We start from the raw sequence: 18,827 nt of genomic DNA on the forward strand, positions 1-18,827 counted from the left end.
CATTGTAATCACAGCCCACTGTACTCAACACCTATTTGTAGCAGAAAAGATGTTTATTTTTTAGGCCAGTGTCTACTTGACATTATCCTCAAAAAGAAGTAAGTTTTCTTTAGATAAATATTACCCAGTCTGTGTTTCCTCAAATCCTTATCTCCTGAATAGTGATAGGTATTTGATTTTAAAAACAGAGAAAATTTAGGGGAAAAATAAGTTGGGTAAATGATTAACGTTATTTATTATAAAACTCATTAAAGACTTTAATACAATAATGCACATTGAAACTTTGAGAAGGGAGACAATATGCAATTTCTTTAGCTTATGGAATCTTTTCTTTTTGTGGAATATTTTGTGAACCATCAATGGAATAATTTGGGTTGACTGCCCTGTCTAGACCAGAACTTCTCGCCCTCAGCACTATTGATATTTTGGGTGGATACTTCTTTGTTGTAGGGGCTGTCCTGTGCATTGTAGGATGTTTAGCTGTATCCCTACCCTATGTCAATAGCACCCCCTGAGTTGTGACAACCAAAAATGTCTGCAGGCATTTGTCAAATGTTTCCTGGGGGACAATATCTCTCCCACACTGAGAACCACTGGTCTAGACTGTAAGTTCTTTGAAGGCAGACACTCTTTTTCCTAAATCCACAGTGCAGGTTGACATGTAATAAACGAACAAACTAGACATTATGATCAAGCAATGTCACATTGTCCAGATAGAATCTGGACATTAGGTTATAAGCTTTAGGTTGTAAAGTCTAACATTATTGGTATTGTTTCACTATCTAAATTAGCAAGTAAATTAATAAATGTAGCTGCTGTTAATCTCCTGCCTGTACAAACTATAATAACGGAGGCTAGTTTGTGGAGGATTAATAGATGATCGCCAGCCTGAACATGGTGATGATCCCTAGAGTTTAGGGATGGTTTTATTTTATTTATTTTTAAAAAAAAATTTTTTTAACGTTTATTTATTTTTGAGACAGAGAGAGACAGAGCATGAACGGGGGAGGGGCAGAGAGAGAGGGAGACACAGAATCTGAAGCAGGCTCCAGGCTCTGAGCTGTCAGCACAGAGCCCGACGCGGGGCTCGAACTCACAGACCGCGAGAGCATGACCTGAGCCGAAGTCAGATGCTCAATCGACTGAGCCACCCAGGCGCCCCTGGATGGTTTTATTTTAAAATGCATATAATTTGGGGGCACCTGGCTGGCTCAGTCCATAGAGCATGCAACTCTTGACCTCAGGGTTGTAAATTCAATCCCCACATTGGGTGTAGAGATTACAATGTAGAGCTACATTGGGTGTAGCTACAGACCTGATGCTCATAGGAAGTTTTATACAGTAGCCTACATCTGAGAGGAGACCATCATACTGTCTATATAATTTTGACATCTCCCATAATCAACATGATAGCAATATGGCAAAATATTTAAAAATCTAGAAAACCTGAGGTTAAAAGATATCACAAATTCTTTATATCAGAGTATGTTCAGTGAATAATAAGATCTCAATAGTTATATCTATTATTATTATCATCATCACAATTGTGAAGGGAGTATTGTCCTTTATGACCAAACAGCACATCAAATGCCTTTCAATCTCTTCAGGACCTCCATCCAGCCTGTTTCAGCCACCTCGTCGTCCTGGCCTTGGAACTGTTGGGAAACCAATTCGACTGTTAGCCAATCATTTTCAGGTTCAGATTCCTAAAATAGATGTGTATCACTATGATGTGGATATTAAACCAGAAAAACGGCCTCGTAGAGTCAACAGGTAAGGACTAGAAAGAGTAGATTTCTATATATTTAAATGTATATCATTTATTTATTATGTATTATATTGTTTTCTAAATTCTTTCATCATGTAGGCTTTGTTTTTTCTCTAAGATGGTAAGTTTCTTCATAGCAGCTTTGTTGTCTCATACTTGGTTATCCTCTACAGATTCTAGCAGTGCTGGATACATTATTGTCCAACAGTAAATACTTACCAAATGAAGGAGAAAGTCACTCTCATTGTCCAATGGTAGCAGAAATTTAAATAATAAAATAAAAATAGGTGAAGCGTTAGTATGTACAGGAAACTAGAACTATCTGAAAATTCTGGGGCTTCTGGCTGGCACAGTTGGTAGAACATGCGACTCTTGATCTCGGGGCTCGAGATCAAGAATCAAGACCAAGTTCCATCCTGAAATTGGATATAGAGTTTAATTAAAAATAAAATCTTAAAAAATAACTATCCCAAAATTAATTTTATTATTAAGTATTGGTATTGGACGTGAGAAAAATTTAAGTGTAAAGACAGAAGAATCATCTTGGGGTATTGCAAAAAGTGAAGTTCAGAGAGAAGTTCTGTTTAATTCTAACATTACCCAAGTGGGGTCTGGATGAGATGATTTAAGCCTTTTTGGTGTGTATGGCAGGAATTTACCAAATGTGAAGACATAGTCCTGTAGTAGATATCTTTACAATGCTAAGAGCACCCGATTTTCTTTTTTCTGTTTTCACGCCATCATATTCAACAATCCTTAATATTAAGATCCTTGCTTTCTAAGAATGCCTTTGGTGTCAAGTGCAATATTTTATGCTGCTGGATATTTTTCTTATTATAGATCAATAATATGGCTTTCTGGTACAGTTTAATCTCATGCAAGCCCATAATTGTTTGGCCATTATATAACTGAAATCAACTGTAATAGTTACCATTAATGACTACCATTAATCCATTCAACGAACATTTTATTAAGTGCTTACTATGTACCAGGTATTGTTCTGTGCTCTGGAAATACAACATGAACAAAACAGGCAAAAATTTCTACCCTTGAGGAGCTTATATTCTAATAGGGGAGAAGACCAAAAATAAATGAATCAGCAAACAAAAATTATTACGTGTTAGTTGGTGATAAGTGCTATGAAGAAAAATTAAACAGGGAAAGAAAATAGAGAATGGGGGTGGGGTGAGCAACTGAGATGTTTTTAATAATTTTTTGGAGGTAGTGTCAGCACGATGTGCTGATGGATTAAACATGGGATATGAGTGAAGAAATGAGTCATGACTGATCCCAGGGTTTTTGTCCTGTGCAAGTGGAAAAAATGGAGTTGCCACTTGTTGGAATGGGGAAAACTATGGGTTTTCCCTAACCCAGTCAACAGGGCTGGCAGATCAGGAGACCTGTTTGGGCATGTTAGGGCTGAGATGTCTATTAGACATCCTAGTGGAGATGTTGAGTAGGAACTCGAATAGATGAGGTCGGATTTAGGCTGGTGACAAACATTTGAAGGTCATCAGCATATTGGTGGTAAAGCCATGAGCTGGGTAAGATTATATGGGAAGTGAGCGTGGTTAGAGAAAAAAAGACTGTAAGAGAAAAGACTCTAAGCACCCCAATATTTAAAAATTAGGGAGATGAGGAAGCCAGGAGACTGGCATGGAAAGGCCACTGGGATAGGTGAAAACCAGGACAGAACAAGGAGGCAAGGGAAGAAGATGTTTTAAGTTGGAAGACTTTATCATCTAATGTTTAAGGAACACTGAATTTAGCATTGTGGAGCTCACTGGGGACCTTGACAAGAGTAGTTTTGGTGGAGGAGAAGTGGAGAAGGTTTAGGAGAGACAGGGAAAGAACAATTAGAGACAACTTCTTTAAGGGATTTTGACACAAAGGGGAACAGAGAAATGGGATGTTCAAATGGGGAGGAAGTCAGGTCAAGGAAGTTTAATTTCTTTGAAGATGAGAGAAATGATAGCATATCTGTATGCTGAAGGAAATAATCCAGTAAAGAGGACAAATCTGATAATTCAGAAGAGAGGAAGATCCTCGGAGTCCTATCCATGAGCACACCAGAGTAAGTAGGCTTATTGTGTGACAAGCACTGTTGTAAATATTCTATTTATATTTATTTACTTAATACAACAAACTTTTGTGGTAGATATTGTGATTATCATAATTTTACAAATGAAAAGAAACAGATAGGTTTCTTGTAACTTGCCCAAGGTCATGCAGTTCTGCCACTTATTCACTCTGTGACCAGGGGCAGATCACTTGCCTATGCTGATTTTTTTTCTTTAAAAAAAATTTTTTTTAATGTTTATTTATTTTTGAGAGAGACAGAGTGTGATTGGGGGAGGGGCAGAGAGAGAAGGAGACATAAAACCCAAAGCAAGCTCCAGGCTCCGAGCTGTCAGCACAGAGCCTGACACGGGGCTCGAACCCACAAACCATGAGATCATGACCTGAGCTGAAGTCGGACTCTTTACCGACTGAGCTACCCAGGTGCCCCAAGTATTTTTTTTCTATTTATTATGAAGTAGTATTTTTTTTTCCTGTTTACTATGAAGACAATAATCATTGGCCTACTTGTCTCACAAAATTGTTGCATAGATTAAGTGAGAGCAGAGGTGAAAATATCTCTTCACTATAAAACTATTTATGGTTATAATTTAAGAATGTAAGATGAGGGGGGCACCTGGGTGGCTCAGTCAGTTGAGCATCCGACTTTGGCTCAGGTTATGATCTCGCAGTCTGTTAGTTTGAGCCCCATGTTGGGCTCTGTGCTGACAGCTCAGAGCCTGGAGCCTGCTTCAGATTTTGTGTCTCCCTTTCTCTCTGCCCCTTACCCACTCGTGCTCTGTCTTTCTCTCTCTGTAAAAAATAAACATTAAAAAAAATTTTTTTAAAAGAATGTAAAATGAGGAATTACCCTGCTAATATGAAAATGTATTGTTCTTAAGTTAGCTTTTTTTAATTGGTAATATATGATACTGCATTTCTCCATTAATTTTTTTCAGTTGCGTGATTGAGTTTATAAATGTGTGTCTTTTCCCACAGATTTTATTTGTGGAATATTAATGCCTTAGCCAGTTGTAATATGTTTTGGTTTTTAAGATATAGTTCGCACATGTAACATTCACTAGACGTTGGTGAGATGTAGAGCTATCATTGACTCTAGCATTCCAAAATCTCACACACTCATCTGTCCATCTCAAACCATATACTCTAGTTGCCAGGTAACTAAAGCCGGCATACAGAGTGGTCCAGCATATATGTGTGTATATATATATATACATATATATATATATATATATATATATATATATGTATACACACACACACACACACACACACACACACACACACACACACAAGAACCCTGAAGCAAAGCTAGGCATGCTTGATTGAGGCTTTCATTCTAAAAAGAAAGAAACTACATTGGTAATCTTTATGGAATAAGGATATTTTACATTTCCTTCTCCACACTGCTCAAGAGTACTTTGGCATAAAGCAAGACAGTATGCAGAATAATAAATTACCAGCATTTGGCAAAGGGATTGACTTATTCCTTGGAGTATATGCATCTTAGATTTATTGGTCCTCAAATTTCTGAATTTCTGCCTACTCTCTTTTCTGAAACCATTATACTTGAATGAGGATGTTTAGTTGCTAACAATTACGAATTACGAATATTCATGCCAAACTTAGATGCCAAAGATAGGTTATTCTCATAAGGCTATATTTATCATCAGAGAGGATTGTGAAAAATAAGAGTTTGAGAGGCTGCCATAAATTTTATGCTCTCTTTTTATTCCCTGCTTTCTTATCATCTCATAGCTGCCTTTGCTCACTTGTTGCCACCTTTCTTTAGTTGACCATTGCTAACTGTTTTTTAGTTACTGAAGTCAATTCTAACTTTAACTCTTACTTTTTCCAAGTAGTTTTGAACTCAATTTAGGTGATTAAAGTATAGTGTTAGTTTCCTTACTATTCACCATGTCTCAAAGCTAATTGCCACTCTCTCCATTACTGTTAAGAGAGGTAGTAGACACAATGGTACGGCACTTCAAGATGCAAATATTTGGTGATCGGCAGCCTGGCTATGATGGCAAAAGAAACATGTACACGGCACACCCACTGCCAATTGGACGGGATAGGGTAAGTGTTAACAGTCAGAAATGTATGATAGGCTTAGGTCATTTCCATAGAACAAGAATGTTTCCCTTTCTAATGGCAACTTCTTTCTTTTTTTTTTTCCTTATTTTTAAAATTTTTATTTGTGTTGAGAGAGAGAGAGAGAGAGAGAGGAAGGGGCAGAGAGAGAGAGAATCCCAAGCAAGCTTCATGCTGTCAGCGCAGAGCCCTATGTGGCACTTGAACTCATGAACTGTGAGACTGTGACCTGAGCCGAAACCAAGAGTCAGACGCTTAACCAACTGAGCTACCCCCGTGCCCCATGGCAACTTAATTCTCAGTTGTTTCACATAGTGTTGATAGATTTGTTATTGTGTCCATATTCCCTTGTCCCTTAGTCAATCAATAATTGAAGATGAGATAAGCATTAGAATCTAGGTTGATTATGTCATCTCTACATACATTCCAAGGTTTTCACATTGCTAAAGTACTTGCTACCTGAATCTGAACAATGGAGTCTTTATAGAGTATAGAAAATTATCTAAACCCACTGATGAAAATATTTGTAATACCATAATAACTTTTTCTAAATTTATTTTAATTAGAAAAACAGTATATAAATATCTACTCATTATAAACTTACTTAGACAATCTAGAAATACTGTGATTTCCAGCCTCCTCACCTGCCTATACCCTTCATCTCATTTTCCTTTTTAGAGGAAACTATTCTAATAGTTTGGTATGTATCTTTTCAGATATTTTTATGTGCATTAGCTATTTATGCATATGTTTATGTGTAATCTTGTTTGTTTGCATATCATTCTATGATTCACTTTATCACTTAACAATATGTCTGGAAGGGGCACCTGGGTGGCTCAGTCACTTAAGTGTCCAACTCTTGATTTCAGCTCAGGTCGTGATCTTACAGTCATGGGATTGAGCTCTTCACTGACATTGTCGAGCCTGCTTGGAATTCTCTTTCCCTCTCTCTCTGCTCCTCCCTGACTCACGCTCTCTCTAAATAAACAAACAAACAAATAAATAAATACAAAAAAAAACAATATGTCTGGGGGATCTTTCCATTTTTTTTACATTTAGAGGTTTTATTTTTTTTAATTCAAATTCTTTTTATTGTGGTAAAGAGTACATAATGTAAAAATTACTATTTTATCCATTAAAATGTTTTTTTAATGTTTATTTACTTCTGAGAGAGAGACAGACAGACAGAGCATGAGTGGGAGAGGGGCAGAAAGAGAGGGAGACACAGAATCCAAAGCAGGCTCCAGGCTCTGAGCTGTCATCACAGAGCCTGACACGGGGCTCAAACCCATGAACTATGAGATAATGACCTGAGCCAAAGTCAGACTGTCAACCAACTGAGCCACCCAGGCACCCCTTAACCATTTTTTTTTGAGAGAAAGAGAGAGAAAGGGAGTGGAGGAGAGGGGCAGAGGGAGAGAAGAGAGAGAGAGAGAGAGAGAGAGAGAGAGAGAGAGAGAGAGAGAGAGAATCTTAAGCAGGCTCCACACTCAGCACAGAGCCCGATGTGGAGCTTGATCCCACAAATCTGGATCATGACCTGAGCCAAAATCAACAGTCGGATGCTCAACTGTTTGAGGCACCCAGGTGCCCCTAATTAACCATTTTTAGGTGTACAATCCAATGGCATTTAGCATATTCACATTGTTGTACAGTCGTGACCACTATTGATCTCTGCAACTTTTTCATCCTCCTGTACTGGAAGTATGTACCCCTTAAACAGTAAGTTCCCCCTCTCCTCTTCCTCTAGTTCCTGCTATCCACTGTTCTACTTTCTGTCTCTACAAACTTGACTATTCTAGGTACCTCATATATATGGAATCATACAATCTTTGTCCCTTTGTGTCTGGCTTATTTCACTTAGCGTAATGTTTTCAAAGTTCATCCACGTTATAGCATTCCCCTTATTTTCAAACTATTATTTGCATAATGGTCAATACTAAATTATTCCCCTATTGATGGAGACTTAGGTTGTTTACAATGTTTTGCAACTACAGAAAGTGTTAAAGTTAAATATCCTTATGCATATGCTATATTGAGTATTCCTGGGATCTTTTTTTCAGCCTTTGTAAATAGGTATATGTAAATGTGATTTTTTTTTCCTTAGGTTGATATGGAAGTGACACTTCCAGGTGAGGGTAAAGACCAAACCTTTAAAGTGTCTGTTCAATGGGTATCAGTTGTGAGCCTTCAGTTGCTTTTAGAAGCTTTGGCTGGGCACTTGAACGAAGTCCCAGATGACTCAGTACAAGCACTTGATGTTATTACAAGGCACCTTCCCTCCATGAGGTTAGTATCTTCATTTGAGTTCTTTCCCAAAATGTCAGGGGTTTTTTTTGGTAGGTTGCATCAGAGCCACTGAAAGGTTTCTGCATAAGTCATAGTTCAAACTTGGTTTCAAGTTTGTTTATAAAGTTGAGAGAGAAATGAAAGACCTTGCACACTTTTCATTGTGAAACATGCCAACTATTTTTTCAGGTACACTCCAGTGGGTCGTTCTTTTTTCTCACCTCCTGAAGGTTATTACCACCCTCTGGGAGGGGGCAGAGAGGTTTGGTTTGGCTTTCACCAGTCTGTGAGACCCGCTATGTGGAATATGATGCTCAATATTGATGGTATGATGGAATTCTCTTTTGATTCTTTGTTCTTTTGGCTGGTTGTTTTTGTTGTTGTTGTTTTGTTTTTTTGTTTTGTTTTGTTTTGTTTTGTTTTGTTTTTTGTGGTGCTTTCCCTCTCCCTGAAGCTAAGTATCCTTCCTCTCTGTTTGTTAGTATCTGCAACTGCTTTCTACCGGGCTCAGCCTATCATTGAGTTCATGTGTGAGGTTTTAGACATTCAGAACATCAATGAACAGACCAAACCTCTAACAGATTCCCAGCGTGTCAAGTTTACCAAAGAAATCAGAGGTACGTATTTGCGTTGTGGTAGTCTCAGAAAGGCAGCTCCACACGGTGGAAAGAGCACAGTCTTGGAGTCAGACACATCTGGGTTTCTAGCCCAGCCCAACCAGTTCTATCAGTGGGACCTGTGGCTAGAAACTTAATCACCATGAGTCTTAATTTATTCATCTCTAAGGTAAAGATAATAATATGTATCTTTATGGTTGATGTGAGAATTAAAGGCAATTAAATGTATAAAGCTTCTTGCCCAGTAGCTGGCACATATCAGACACTCTAAGCCTTACCCACTTAAAAGCTTCCGTTTTAATAAAATAACACAAGTTCATTTATTATCCCTTTGGAATTTCTTTTCTTCCTGTTATTAGCTTTCTTCTCTCACTACAACACAAGCTTCATCAGGGCTATCTCTGGATCTGATAATAAGTACCAGAGTAGTTGATGCATAGTAGATATTTATTGAATTAATTAATAAATTGAAGTAGATTGCCCATCTTAAGTCATCTGGGTTCTAAGTTTTTCTTCTTAGCTGAGACTTTTTGCCTGTACATGATGAAATTGTTCCCATATCCTTGCAACTTTTGTCCTGTACAATGCCATGCCTTTCCAAAGACAACATTTAAACCTGTTTTCATCACTTTAATTTTAACTAACACCTAATGTCTTGACTTTTTTTTTTTTACTTCAGGTCTTAAAGTTGAGGTGACCCACTGTGGACAGATGAAACGAAAATACCGAGTTTGTAATGTGACTAGACGGCCAGCTAGTCATCAAACGTATGTTAACCACATCTAAAATGATACTGTTACATTTTTTGGTAACAGGAAGCTGCTATAATCATTTGAGAAATTGGCATCCCATATTGTAATCTTCAAAATCACTGTAATCCTCTTTTAAGCACCAAAGCTTTAAAAAATGTTTTAAGTATTTTTGATGGAGACATTTAGAAAACATATCTCTTGGCGTTTGATTCATTTCACCTCTTAAACACAGAGGATGCCAAACACAGATCAACTTTTATGTAACAATGCCGAGTCATGATTAAAAGCATCCTTTATTATACTGTTGTAATTCTCAATGCATGTCCCAAAGGGTTTGTCAAGGCCTATACATCATATAAGGCTGTCATGGGAAGATAATTGCTTTGTGTTTTGTTTGGATTTTTCTCTCTTTGTAGTTAGTGGCTACTTCTTCCTGCTGTCAGTATGTATGGCATGCCTCTTAACAGCTCACTCATTTCCATTTTCCAAACTTATTTTTCTTTTCTTTCTTTTTTTATACGTTTTTTAAATGTTTATTTATATTTGAGAGAGAGAGAGAGAGAGAGCGCGCGCGAGCATGAGTGGGGGAGGGGCAGAGAGACGGATACAGACAGAATCTGAAGCAGGCTCCAGGCTCCGAGCTGTCGGCACAGAGCCCGATGTGAGATCATTGGAGGCGCCCCTCCAATCTCATTTTTCTAATCACCCAACTTCTTCTAATCCACTGGGAACTACGCATAATCAGAAAATATATATGAAAGTGCTTTTTTTTAATTTACTATATCTGTAAGTTTTATTCTTGTAATCAAGATCTTTAAATTCATATCTGACATAAATAAATATTGGCTCCTCCAAGTAAAGAGCATGAACTTAAATATATAAACGACATTATTTTGTTTAGTCAGAAGACTTTTGTTTGTTTGTTTATATTCTACTCTGACTTATTTTTTTAAACAAATTTTTTAATGTTTGTTTATTTCTGAGAGAGAGAGCACACACGAGTAGGGGAGGGGCAGAGAAAGAGAGAGGGGGACAGAAGATCTGAAGTGGGCTTCACTGACAGCAGACAGCCTGATGTGGAGCTCGCACCCACAAACCGTGAGATCACAACCTAAGCTGAAGTGAGACGTTCAACTGACTAAGCCATCCAGGTGCCACTAGTCTTGACTTTATTTTAGATCCATGGTTCTCAACGCTTAAACTTTAGTGTACATTGGGGCACCTGAGTGGCTCAGTTGTTTGGGCATCCGACTCTTGATTTCAGCTTGGGTCACAATTTCATGGTCTATGAACTTGAGCCCTGCATCAGGGTCCGTGAGACAGCATGGAGCCTGCTTGGGGTCCTCTCTTTCTCTGTCCCTCCCCTGCTTGTGCTATCTCTCAAAATATATTTAAAAATAATAGTAAATAAAAAACCTTTAACTTTAATGTACATCAAAATCACTGGGAGGGCTTTGTTCTAGATAATAGAAGTTTTGGAGTGATCTCTGGATAAATGTGGTATATTAATTCAGTGTGATTTGATTAAATTCTTCAGTAAAAACTCATATGCATCTGATGTGAATTTCTTTTTTTTAAAAAAAATTTTTTCAACGTTTTTATTTATTTTTGAGACAGAGAGAGACAGAGCATGAACGGGGGAGGGGCAGAGAGAGAGGGAGACACAGAATCGGAAACAGGCTCCAGGCTCTGAGCCATCAGCCCAGAGCCCGATGCGGGGCTCGAACTCACGGACCGCGAGATCGTGACCTGGCTGAAGTCGGACGCTTAACCGACTGCGCCACCCAGGCGCCCCTGATGTGAATTTCTTAAGAGTTATAAAATAATATTTCTTGTATCCTTCATATTATACCATTGACTTAATTCTCTAGGGGAAAAAAGTGTTACCCAAACTTTATGAAGTCACTATTGAGGAGTGTAGCATTTTTTAAAGAACTGTATCTTTTTCATTAATTACTTCACATAATCCTATAAGAATAATTATACTTGTAGGCTTGTATGATCTTTGCATACAAATTAAAAGCACATAGTTTTAATGTTTATTTATTTTTGAGACAGAGACAGAGCATGAACCGGTGAGGGTCAGAGAGAGGGAGACACAGAATATGAAACAGACTCCAGGCTCTGAGCTGTCAGCACAGAGCCCGACACGGGGCTCAAACTCACAGACCGTGAGATCATGACCTGAGCTAAGTCAGCCGCTTAACCGACTGAGCCACCCAGGCACCCCAAAAGCACAGGGTTTTAAATATCACATAGGTGATCCTCACTGCATTGTTACTTTGTAGGGCTGTAGCAGTTAAGAAAACAGATTAAAGTTATTACCAAATATTTGCACCAAGTATTTGAGATAATTTGCCCCCTAGAAAAGCCAAAGAAAGGGAACCTCTTAAATCGCACTCCCCAGTTTATATTACATATCCTGGCAAAGCCTCATTTTCATGTATTTAGTCTTGTTTCCCCCAGACCCACATATATCTGTCCTGGTTTGGGGATCTGGAAATTGGCCTCAATAACTATGTTACATTCATGTTACAAATAGTTCTCTTAAACAAATAAAACTTCTGTGTGGGGGGTGCCTGGGTGGCTCAGTCGGTTAAGCGTCTGACTCTCTCTTTTTTTTTTTTTTTAATTTTTTTAAGTTTATTTATTTTTGAGAGAGAGAAACAGCACAAGCAGGAGAGGGGCAGAGAGAGAGGGAGAGAGACAATCCCAAGCAGGCTCCGCACTGCCAGTACAGAGCCCAACGAGGGGCTCAAATCCACGCACCGTGAGGTCATAACCTCAGCCACAATCAAGAGTCAGATGCTCAGCTGACTGAGTCATCCAGGTGCCCCAGCATCTGACTCTTGATCTTAGGGTCGTGAGTTCAAGCCCACTTTGGGCTCCACGCTGGGTGTGAAAGCTCAAAAAAAAAAAAAAAAAAAAAGATTGACCTTTGTTTTTTAAGTGACTGATCAAGGTAGAAAATGTTTGTAGGCTTTTGTTTGCTTGCTTGTTTAAGAAAAAAAAACCTCGAAGAAATTTCTGAAAAGATGTTCTCTCCTGTAGTTTTCCTTTACAGCTAGAAAATGGTCAAGCTATGGAATGTACAGTAGCCCAGTATTTTAAGCAGAAGTATAGTCTGCAGCTGAAATATCCCCACCTCCCCTGCCTCCAAGTGGGACAAGAACAAAAACATACATACTTGCCACTTGAGGTAAGCTAAGCTGAATTTTCTTTTGCCAAATCTGCCAATCTCTTGAATGAGTTAAAAAAAAAAAAAAAAAAGAAATCACGTTCTAGGCTAGTGGCAGAATCTAGTATTAGTTTTTAAAATGTTTTGGGCAAATAGCTTCACCAGGTAACAGCATTTTCATGTTTTGAGGAATGGAAGATGTAAGATACAGTTTAGCTCTATCTAAGGCTCATGACATAGAAACCCATTACACAAAACGAATTTCTCTTTGCCTCTCGGTAGGTCTGCAATATTGTGGCAGGACAGCGATGTATAAAGAAGCTCACGGACAATCAGACTTCCACAATGATCAAAGCGACAGCAAGATCTGCACCTGACAGGCAGGAAGAAATCAGTAGACTGGTCAGTAAGTCATGGTCTTCAAGATAAGCTAGCTTTAAGATGAGAAAAGAAGAAAATATAAAACTCCTGGTGGGACACAGTTACTCTTTGGTTTTTATATACGCAGGCTTTCCTGTTCCTTAGGTGAAGAGTAACAGTATGGTGGGTGGACCGGATCCATACCTTAAAGAATTTGGCATTGTTGTCCACAATGAAATGACAGAGCTCACAGGCAGGGTACTTCCAGCACCAATGCTGCAGTATGGAGGCCGGGTAAGCTTTTTATTTTATTCAGCAAGCTTCTTCCAACAACCAGTCAAAAAGAGAATAACCCAGGGTTTCTCCACTACACCACACTGAATTTACCCATAGTTTTGTTCAGTATTGCTTTTTGTCTTTTGGCTAATACCAAATAGAATTTTGTTTATCCCCTCATCAACATTAAAATGGCCTTAGATTGTAATGTCTTTTCTCTTTTCTTTTGTTTCTTTTTTGTTTTGTTTTTTTTTAAAGAATAAAACGGTAGCCACACCCAACCAGGGTGTCTGGGACATGCGAGGAAAGCAGTTTTATGCTGGCATTGAAATTAAAGTTTGGGCAGTTGCTTGTTTTGCGCCTCAGAAACAATGTAGGGAAGATTTACTAAAGTGAGTATCTTCATATTTTCAGCTTAGTAATATCCCTTCCAGATATGAAAATACCATCTTTACATGAATGTGCTATGTGCACTGGCACTAAATCCCTGACTCCTATAGTGACACCATCTGGCTATAGGAAAAAGACCTTGTATTATAGTAAATTGCAAACTTGGGACTGACATTAAGAATCTGAGTCAGCTTTCTTACATTTAGAGCAGAAATTTGTGACTAACAAGGCCAAAGCAGTGACAGTTGGCAAACTCTTCTGAGTTCTTAGTGAAGCTTCCTGTGGTATTAATTGTATCTTTTCAGCTAAGATAAAAACTAGTCCATTTTTAATTATTATAATTTACTAGTGAGCTTGTTTTATTGCAGGGTCACTGACTAAGATCATTGGTTCATGTCTTACAGATGCAGCTATCTATAGAAAGGAAGTTAGTAAAAAGGGTGGAAAACTCAAGGCAGGAAAAGGGAACTGGATGAAAGAAAGGAATCTTACAAATCTTGACAAATGCACAAAAGAAATGCGGAAAGCTTTACACGTATATTAAAGTAACTTCACAAATTTAAAATTTAAAACTTCACAATGAATTTTATTTTTTTAAAGTGATGATTTCTTTTGATATTGTTATTGAATCAAATCTATTACAAGTTTGAATGTAATCCTAAATATACTGATTTGTGTTTCCATATTCTCAATTGAACACAAGCTTACCCAACTATTCTCGTGCCAGGCTTACCAAAATACACATTATCTGAAATTTTGACTTTGCTTTTCTTTAGTTCAGAATTATTGACCTGAATGTTTAAAAAAATCTTTGAACAGAAATGCTATTCTAGTCCCTGGGGCCCCGTTGAGGTATAATTATTTAAAAATTCAAAATGATAATCTGATAGCTTAATATTAATAACACAGATTCTTTGTGCATTATAATTGCAGTGATACAATTGCCAGCCCATTTTTGGCAACCGGTTATGGATTTTTTGTTTATTTGTTTGTCTTTAATTTTGGCTAAGAATGTGCAAAACTGAAAGAAGTGTCTTTGAGGAAAATAAATGCTAGGAATGTACTCTGAAATGAAAGCACTGTACTACTGGTTCTATTTTACCAGGAGTTTCACTGACCAGCTCCGTAAAATCTCTAAGGATGCAGGGATGCCCATCCAGGGCCAGCCATGTTTCTGCAAGTATGCACAGGGTGCGGACAGCGTGGAGCCCATGTTTAAACACCTGAAAATGACATATGTGGGCCTACAGCTCATAGTGGTTATCTTGCCTGGGAAGACACCAGTGTATGGTATGGACCCCTTTAATATTGAATGAGGGATGATTTCAAATAGTTGGTCAGGATAAGCTAGGTTATGCTGCAGTCACAAACAACTCCAAACTCTCAGTGGCTCAGATCATCCAAGGTTTATTTTTTGCTTTTCCTGTGTGTCCATTGAGGTAGACTGTCGCCTCTGTTACATGTCATCATGTTATTTTTCACTCTGAGACCCGGGTTGGCATAGCAGTTGCTATTTGGAATGTTCTTGGCCCCTTGGCAAAGAGAAAAGAGGGCTCTGGAAGGCTCTTAACATCTGCAACTTCTGTTTTTGAGAGAGAGGGAGAGAGAGAGAGAGAATGTGTAGCCAGGGCAGAAAGAGGGGGAGAGAAAGAATCCCAAGCAGGCTCCTCACTATTGACACAGGACCCGACGTGGGGCTCGATCTCATGAACTATGAGATCATGACCTGAGCCAAAACCAAGTTGGATGCTTAACTGACTGAGCCACCAGGTGCCCCAACATCCACAACTTCTTGACCACAACCAGCCACTGGCTCTTCCCAACCTTTTTGCAGGAAGCAAGAATGGGGGCCAGGAAGTACAGTGGGAATGAGTGTCGGGCATACAGTACCATTCCACCGTAGTCCTCAAAGCAGGAAGAACTGGAATATTTGGTAAAAAGCACTTAAGAATATCAGAGTGGGGAAGAGTGGGAGAACCTACCACTGGCAGAAAAGAAGCTGTCTAATTTGTATCTATTATCACAAGAATGATACAAAAGTTCCTTTGACTGTCATCTGAGTGAGGGATTCGGGAGCTACAGACCGGCTGTTTGAACTTTACAAAATGTCTTCAACTCCCTCTGTAGTTGTCTCTTCTGTTACTTTCTGGTTATCTCTGTGTTTAGAGGGGAAGAGGGGGAGGGTGGGAGAAAAATACTGAAAATTCAAAGAGCTGGCATGTATAGTGATAGGGAGGAGCTGGGAGATGGATTCCTTTGCCAGACCAGTCCTGTGGAAAAAGTAACCTCGAGGGACTGCGTTAGTAGTGGCAGGCAGCATCCAAGGGTAGAAGAGGTGGCCTAGCTTTAATGCTCACCGGAGAGAAGAAGAGGGAAATTTCCCTGGGGGTTTAGCAGATGAAACAGCCGCATCTAGCACAGGGTACCGTATACAGTAAGCACTCTGTAAATGTTTATGTGTGGATTTTTCCCTCTATTCTTAGTAATTAGGAGAATATTTAAACATTGTTAAATTAATTAATGGATTTATTCTTGTAGCGGAGGTGAAACGTGTTGGAGATACCCTTCTGGGTATGGCCACACAGTGTGTCCAGGTAAAAAATGTGGTGAAGACCTCACCCCAAACCCTTTCCAACCTTTGCCTGAAGATAAATGCAAAGCTCGGAGGAATTAACAATGTGCTTGTACCTCATCAAAGGTAAGATTCTGAACTCTGTTTTTTTCTACTCTTGCATTATATAAGATCGAATGTAACATAATTCACAGTAAAGCACACAAATCTCAAACGTGCATCTCAATTGCTTTTTCTTATATATGTATGAATGCACTCATGTAACCACTACTCAGGTGAAGACGTAGAAAATTTCCGGGACCTCGTCAGGCTTCCTTGTGGCCCTTCCCAGCAGAGAACCCCCAGAAGTTAACACTCTCAACATAGATTGGTTTTGCCTGTTTTTGAATTTCATGTAAATGGAACTGTACTGCATGTCATGTTTTATGCCCGTCTTCTTTTGCTCATCATTATGTGTCTGGAATTCATTCATGTTACTGTATTAAGTAGTCATTTGTTCTTTTTCATTGTTGTGTATTATTCATTATGTGAATATACCACAGAATTTTAATCTGTTCTGCCATTGACAGATATTCTTATACATTCATTATACATTTTTTCTATATTTTTGGTAGAATTTAAGTACTCTTTCTCTTGAGTATATATCCAAGAGCAGAATTGTTAAGTTATTGAGAATACATGTGTTTAAAAAAAATTTTTTTTAACATTTATTTATTTTTGAGACAGAGAGAGACAGAGCATGAATGGGGGAGGGTCAGAGAGAGAGAGACATAGAATCTGAAACAGGCTCCAGGCTCTGAGCTGTCAGCACAGAGCCCGACGCGGGGCTCGAACTCACAGACCGCGAGATCATGACCTGAGCCGAAGTTGGTCGCTTAACTGACTGAGCCACCCAGGCGCCTCGAGAATACATGTATTTAGCATCAATAGATGCTGTCAAATAATTTTCCAGAGTGGTTGTACCAGTTTACGTTTCTGCTGAGAGTTCTGGTTGCTCCATATTCTCACCAACACTTGGTAGTACCAGTCCTTTTAACTTTAGCCATTTTGTTTGGGTGTAATAGTATCTCGTTATGGTTTTAATTTGCATCCCCCTAATGATTAATCCGTTGAGCACAATTTCATATGTTTGTTGGCTATTTGGATATTCTCTTTTGTGATGGGTTTGTTCAGTTCTTTGCCCATTTCTTTATTAATCTTTTCATTAATTTGTAGTTTCCCTATCTATTGAGATAATATCTGACTTGTTAACTCTGAAATGTTTCCATGTGGGGGCACCTGGATGGCTCAGTTGGTTAAGTGTCCAACTCTTGGCTTCAGCTCAGTTCATGATCTTGTGGCTCTGTGGATCCGAGCCCTACATCAGGCTTTGCACTGGCAGTGCGGAGATTGCTTGGGATTCTCTCTCTCTCTCCATCTCTCTGTGCCTCTCCCTCACTTGTGCTGTCTCCATCTCTCTGAAAATAAATAAACTTAAAAAGAATATTTTCATGTGAAATTCGTTATGTGAAAGCAATTTGAAAAGATAAATTTAGGGCTGTGGTATTAGTCATTGCTATACTTAACAAGAATGTGAAATTGAGTGCCTTGCTGTTAGTACAATCATATTCCAATTCTTAATTTTCCCTCGAATGAAGCTTATAGGTAACAAAATCCTTCCTACAACGTTGGTAGATGAGGTCTGCAGGCCATATGGGAAGTTAAGCTAAAATCTGAAATCATTTAATTTCACCCCAAACATTTGAGACGATATAGCATAGTAGCCTAGAGTGCATACTTTGGTGTCTGACTTCCTAAGGTTTGGATTCCAACTTTACCACTTCCAAGTTATGTAAGCTTGGGTGAACCCCTTATTCTCTTCTGTCTCATTTTTTAAATACGGAAAATTGAGATGATAATTGTACCACCCTCATGGAATTTTTCTGAGGACTAAATCAGTCAATACAGGTAAAGTGCTTAGCACAGTGACTGGTACATAGGTATGTAAGCTGTTACTATGTTACACATATGTATGTGATAGATACATGCCATTGTACTGCTCTGTGCCAGACCCATGTTGCATAACGATACATATAGAGAAATCTCGCACAGCCTCTACCCTCATGGAGGTATCTATTCTTTAGTACCCATTATAGGAGATTTTTAGATTTGAGATGTCTCCTATATTATACTTAAATAGTTAGAACTCAATTCCAAGTCCTACCTTAAAGAATTTACCAGAGAAGGATGCATTATATTTTTCTCCTTGATTCCTTAGAAAAATCAGTGCCAAATAAATGAATTCGTTCTTTCAACAAATATTTATTGAGTGCCAACCTTGAGCTAAGCAGTGTTCTAGGCACTAGGGATGCTTCAATGAACAAGACAAAACAAAACAAAACAAAATTCTTGCCCTTGTGGAACTTATATTCGTGTGTGTGTGTGTGTGTGTGTGTGTGTGTGTGTGTAGACA

At 38.6% G+C, this 18,827-nt stretch overlaps 1 protein-coding gene across 1 annotated transcript in view; it reads left to right on the plus strand.

Annotated features, from left to right (window-relative positions):
- The window catches only part of LOC115520119 (protein argonaute-4), a 41,831-nt gene that overhangs the window by 7,990 nt on the left and 15,014 nt on the right, over positions 1-18,827 (plus strand). The window contains exons 2-13 of the mRNA XM_030324148.1: positions 1,608-1,773; positions 5,806-5,926; positions 8,049-8,230; positions 8,420-8,556; positions 8,713-8,847; positions 9,527-9,614; positions 12,651-12,798; positions 13,060-13,179; positions 13,303-13,431; positions 13,672-13,805; positions 14,909-15,093; positions 16,342-16,501. Coding sequence (XP_030180008.1) covers positions 1,608-1,773; positions 5,806-5,926; positions 8,049-8,230; positions 8,420-8,556; positions 8,713-8,847; positions 9,527-9,614; positions 12,651-12,798; positions 13,060-13,179; positions 13,303-13,431; positions 13,672-13,805; positions 14,909-15,093; positions 16,342-16,501 — 1,705 coding nt within the window. The remainder of the gene's footprint in view (positions 1-1,607; positions 1,774-5,805; positions 5,927-8,048; positions 8,231-8,419; positions 8,557-8,712; positions 8,848-9,526; positions 9,615-12,650; positions 12,799-13,059; positions 13,180-13,302; positions 13,432-13,671; positions 13,806-14,908; positions 15,094-16,341; positions 16,502-18,827) is intronic.

Source organism: Lynx canadensis, chromosome C1 (assembly GCF_007474595.2).
Source record: "Lynx canadensis isolate LIC74 chromosome C1, mLynCan4.pri.v2, whole genome shotgun sequence".
NCBI lineage: Eukaryota > Metazoa > Chordata > Mammalia > Carnivora > Felidae > Lynx > Lynx canadensis.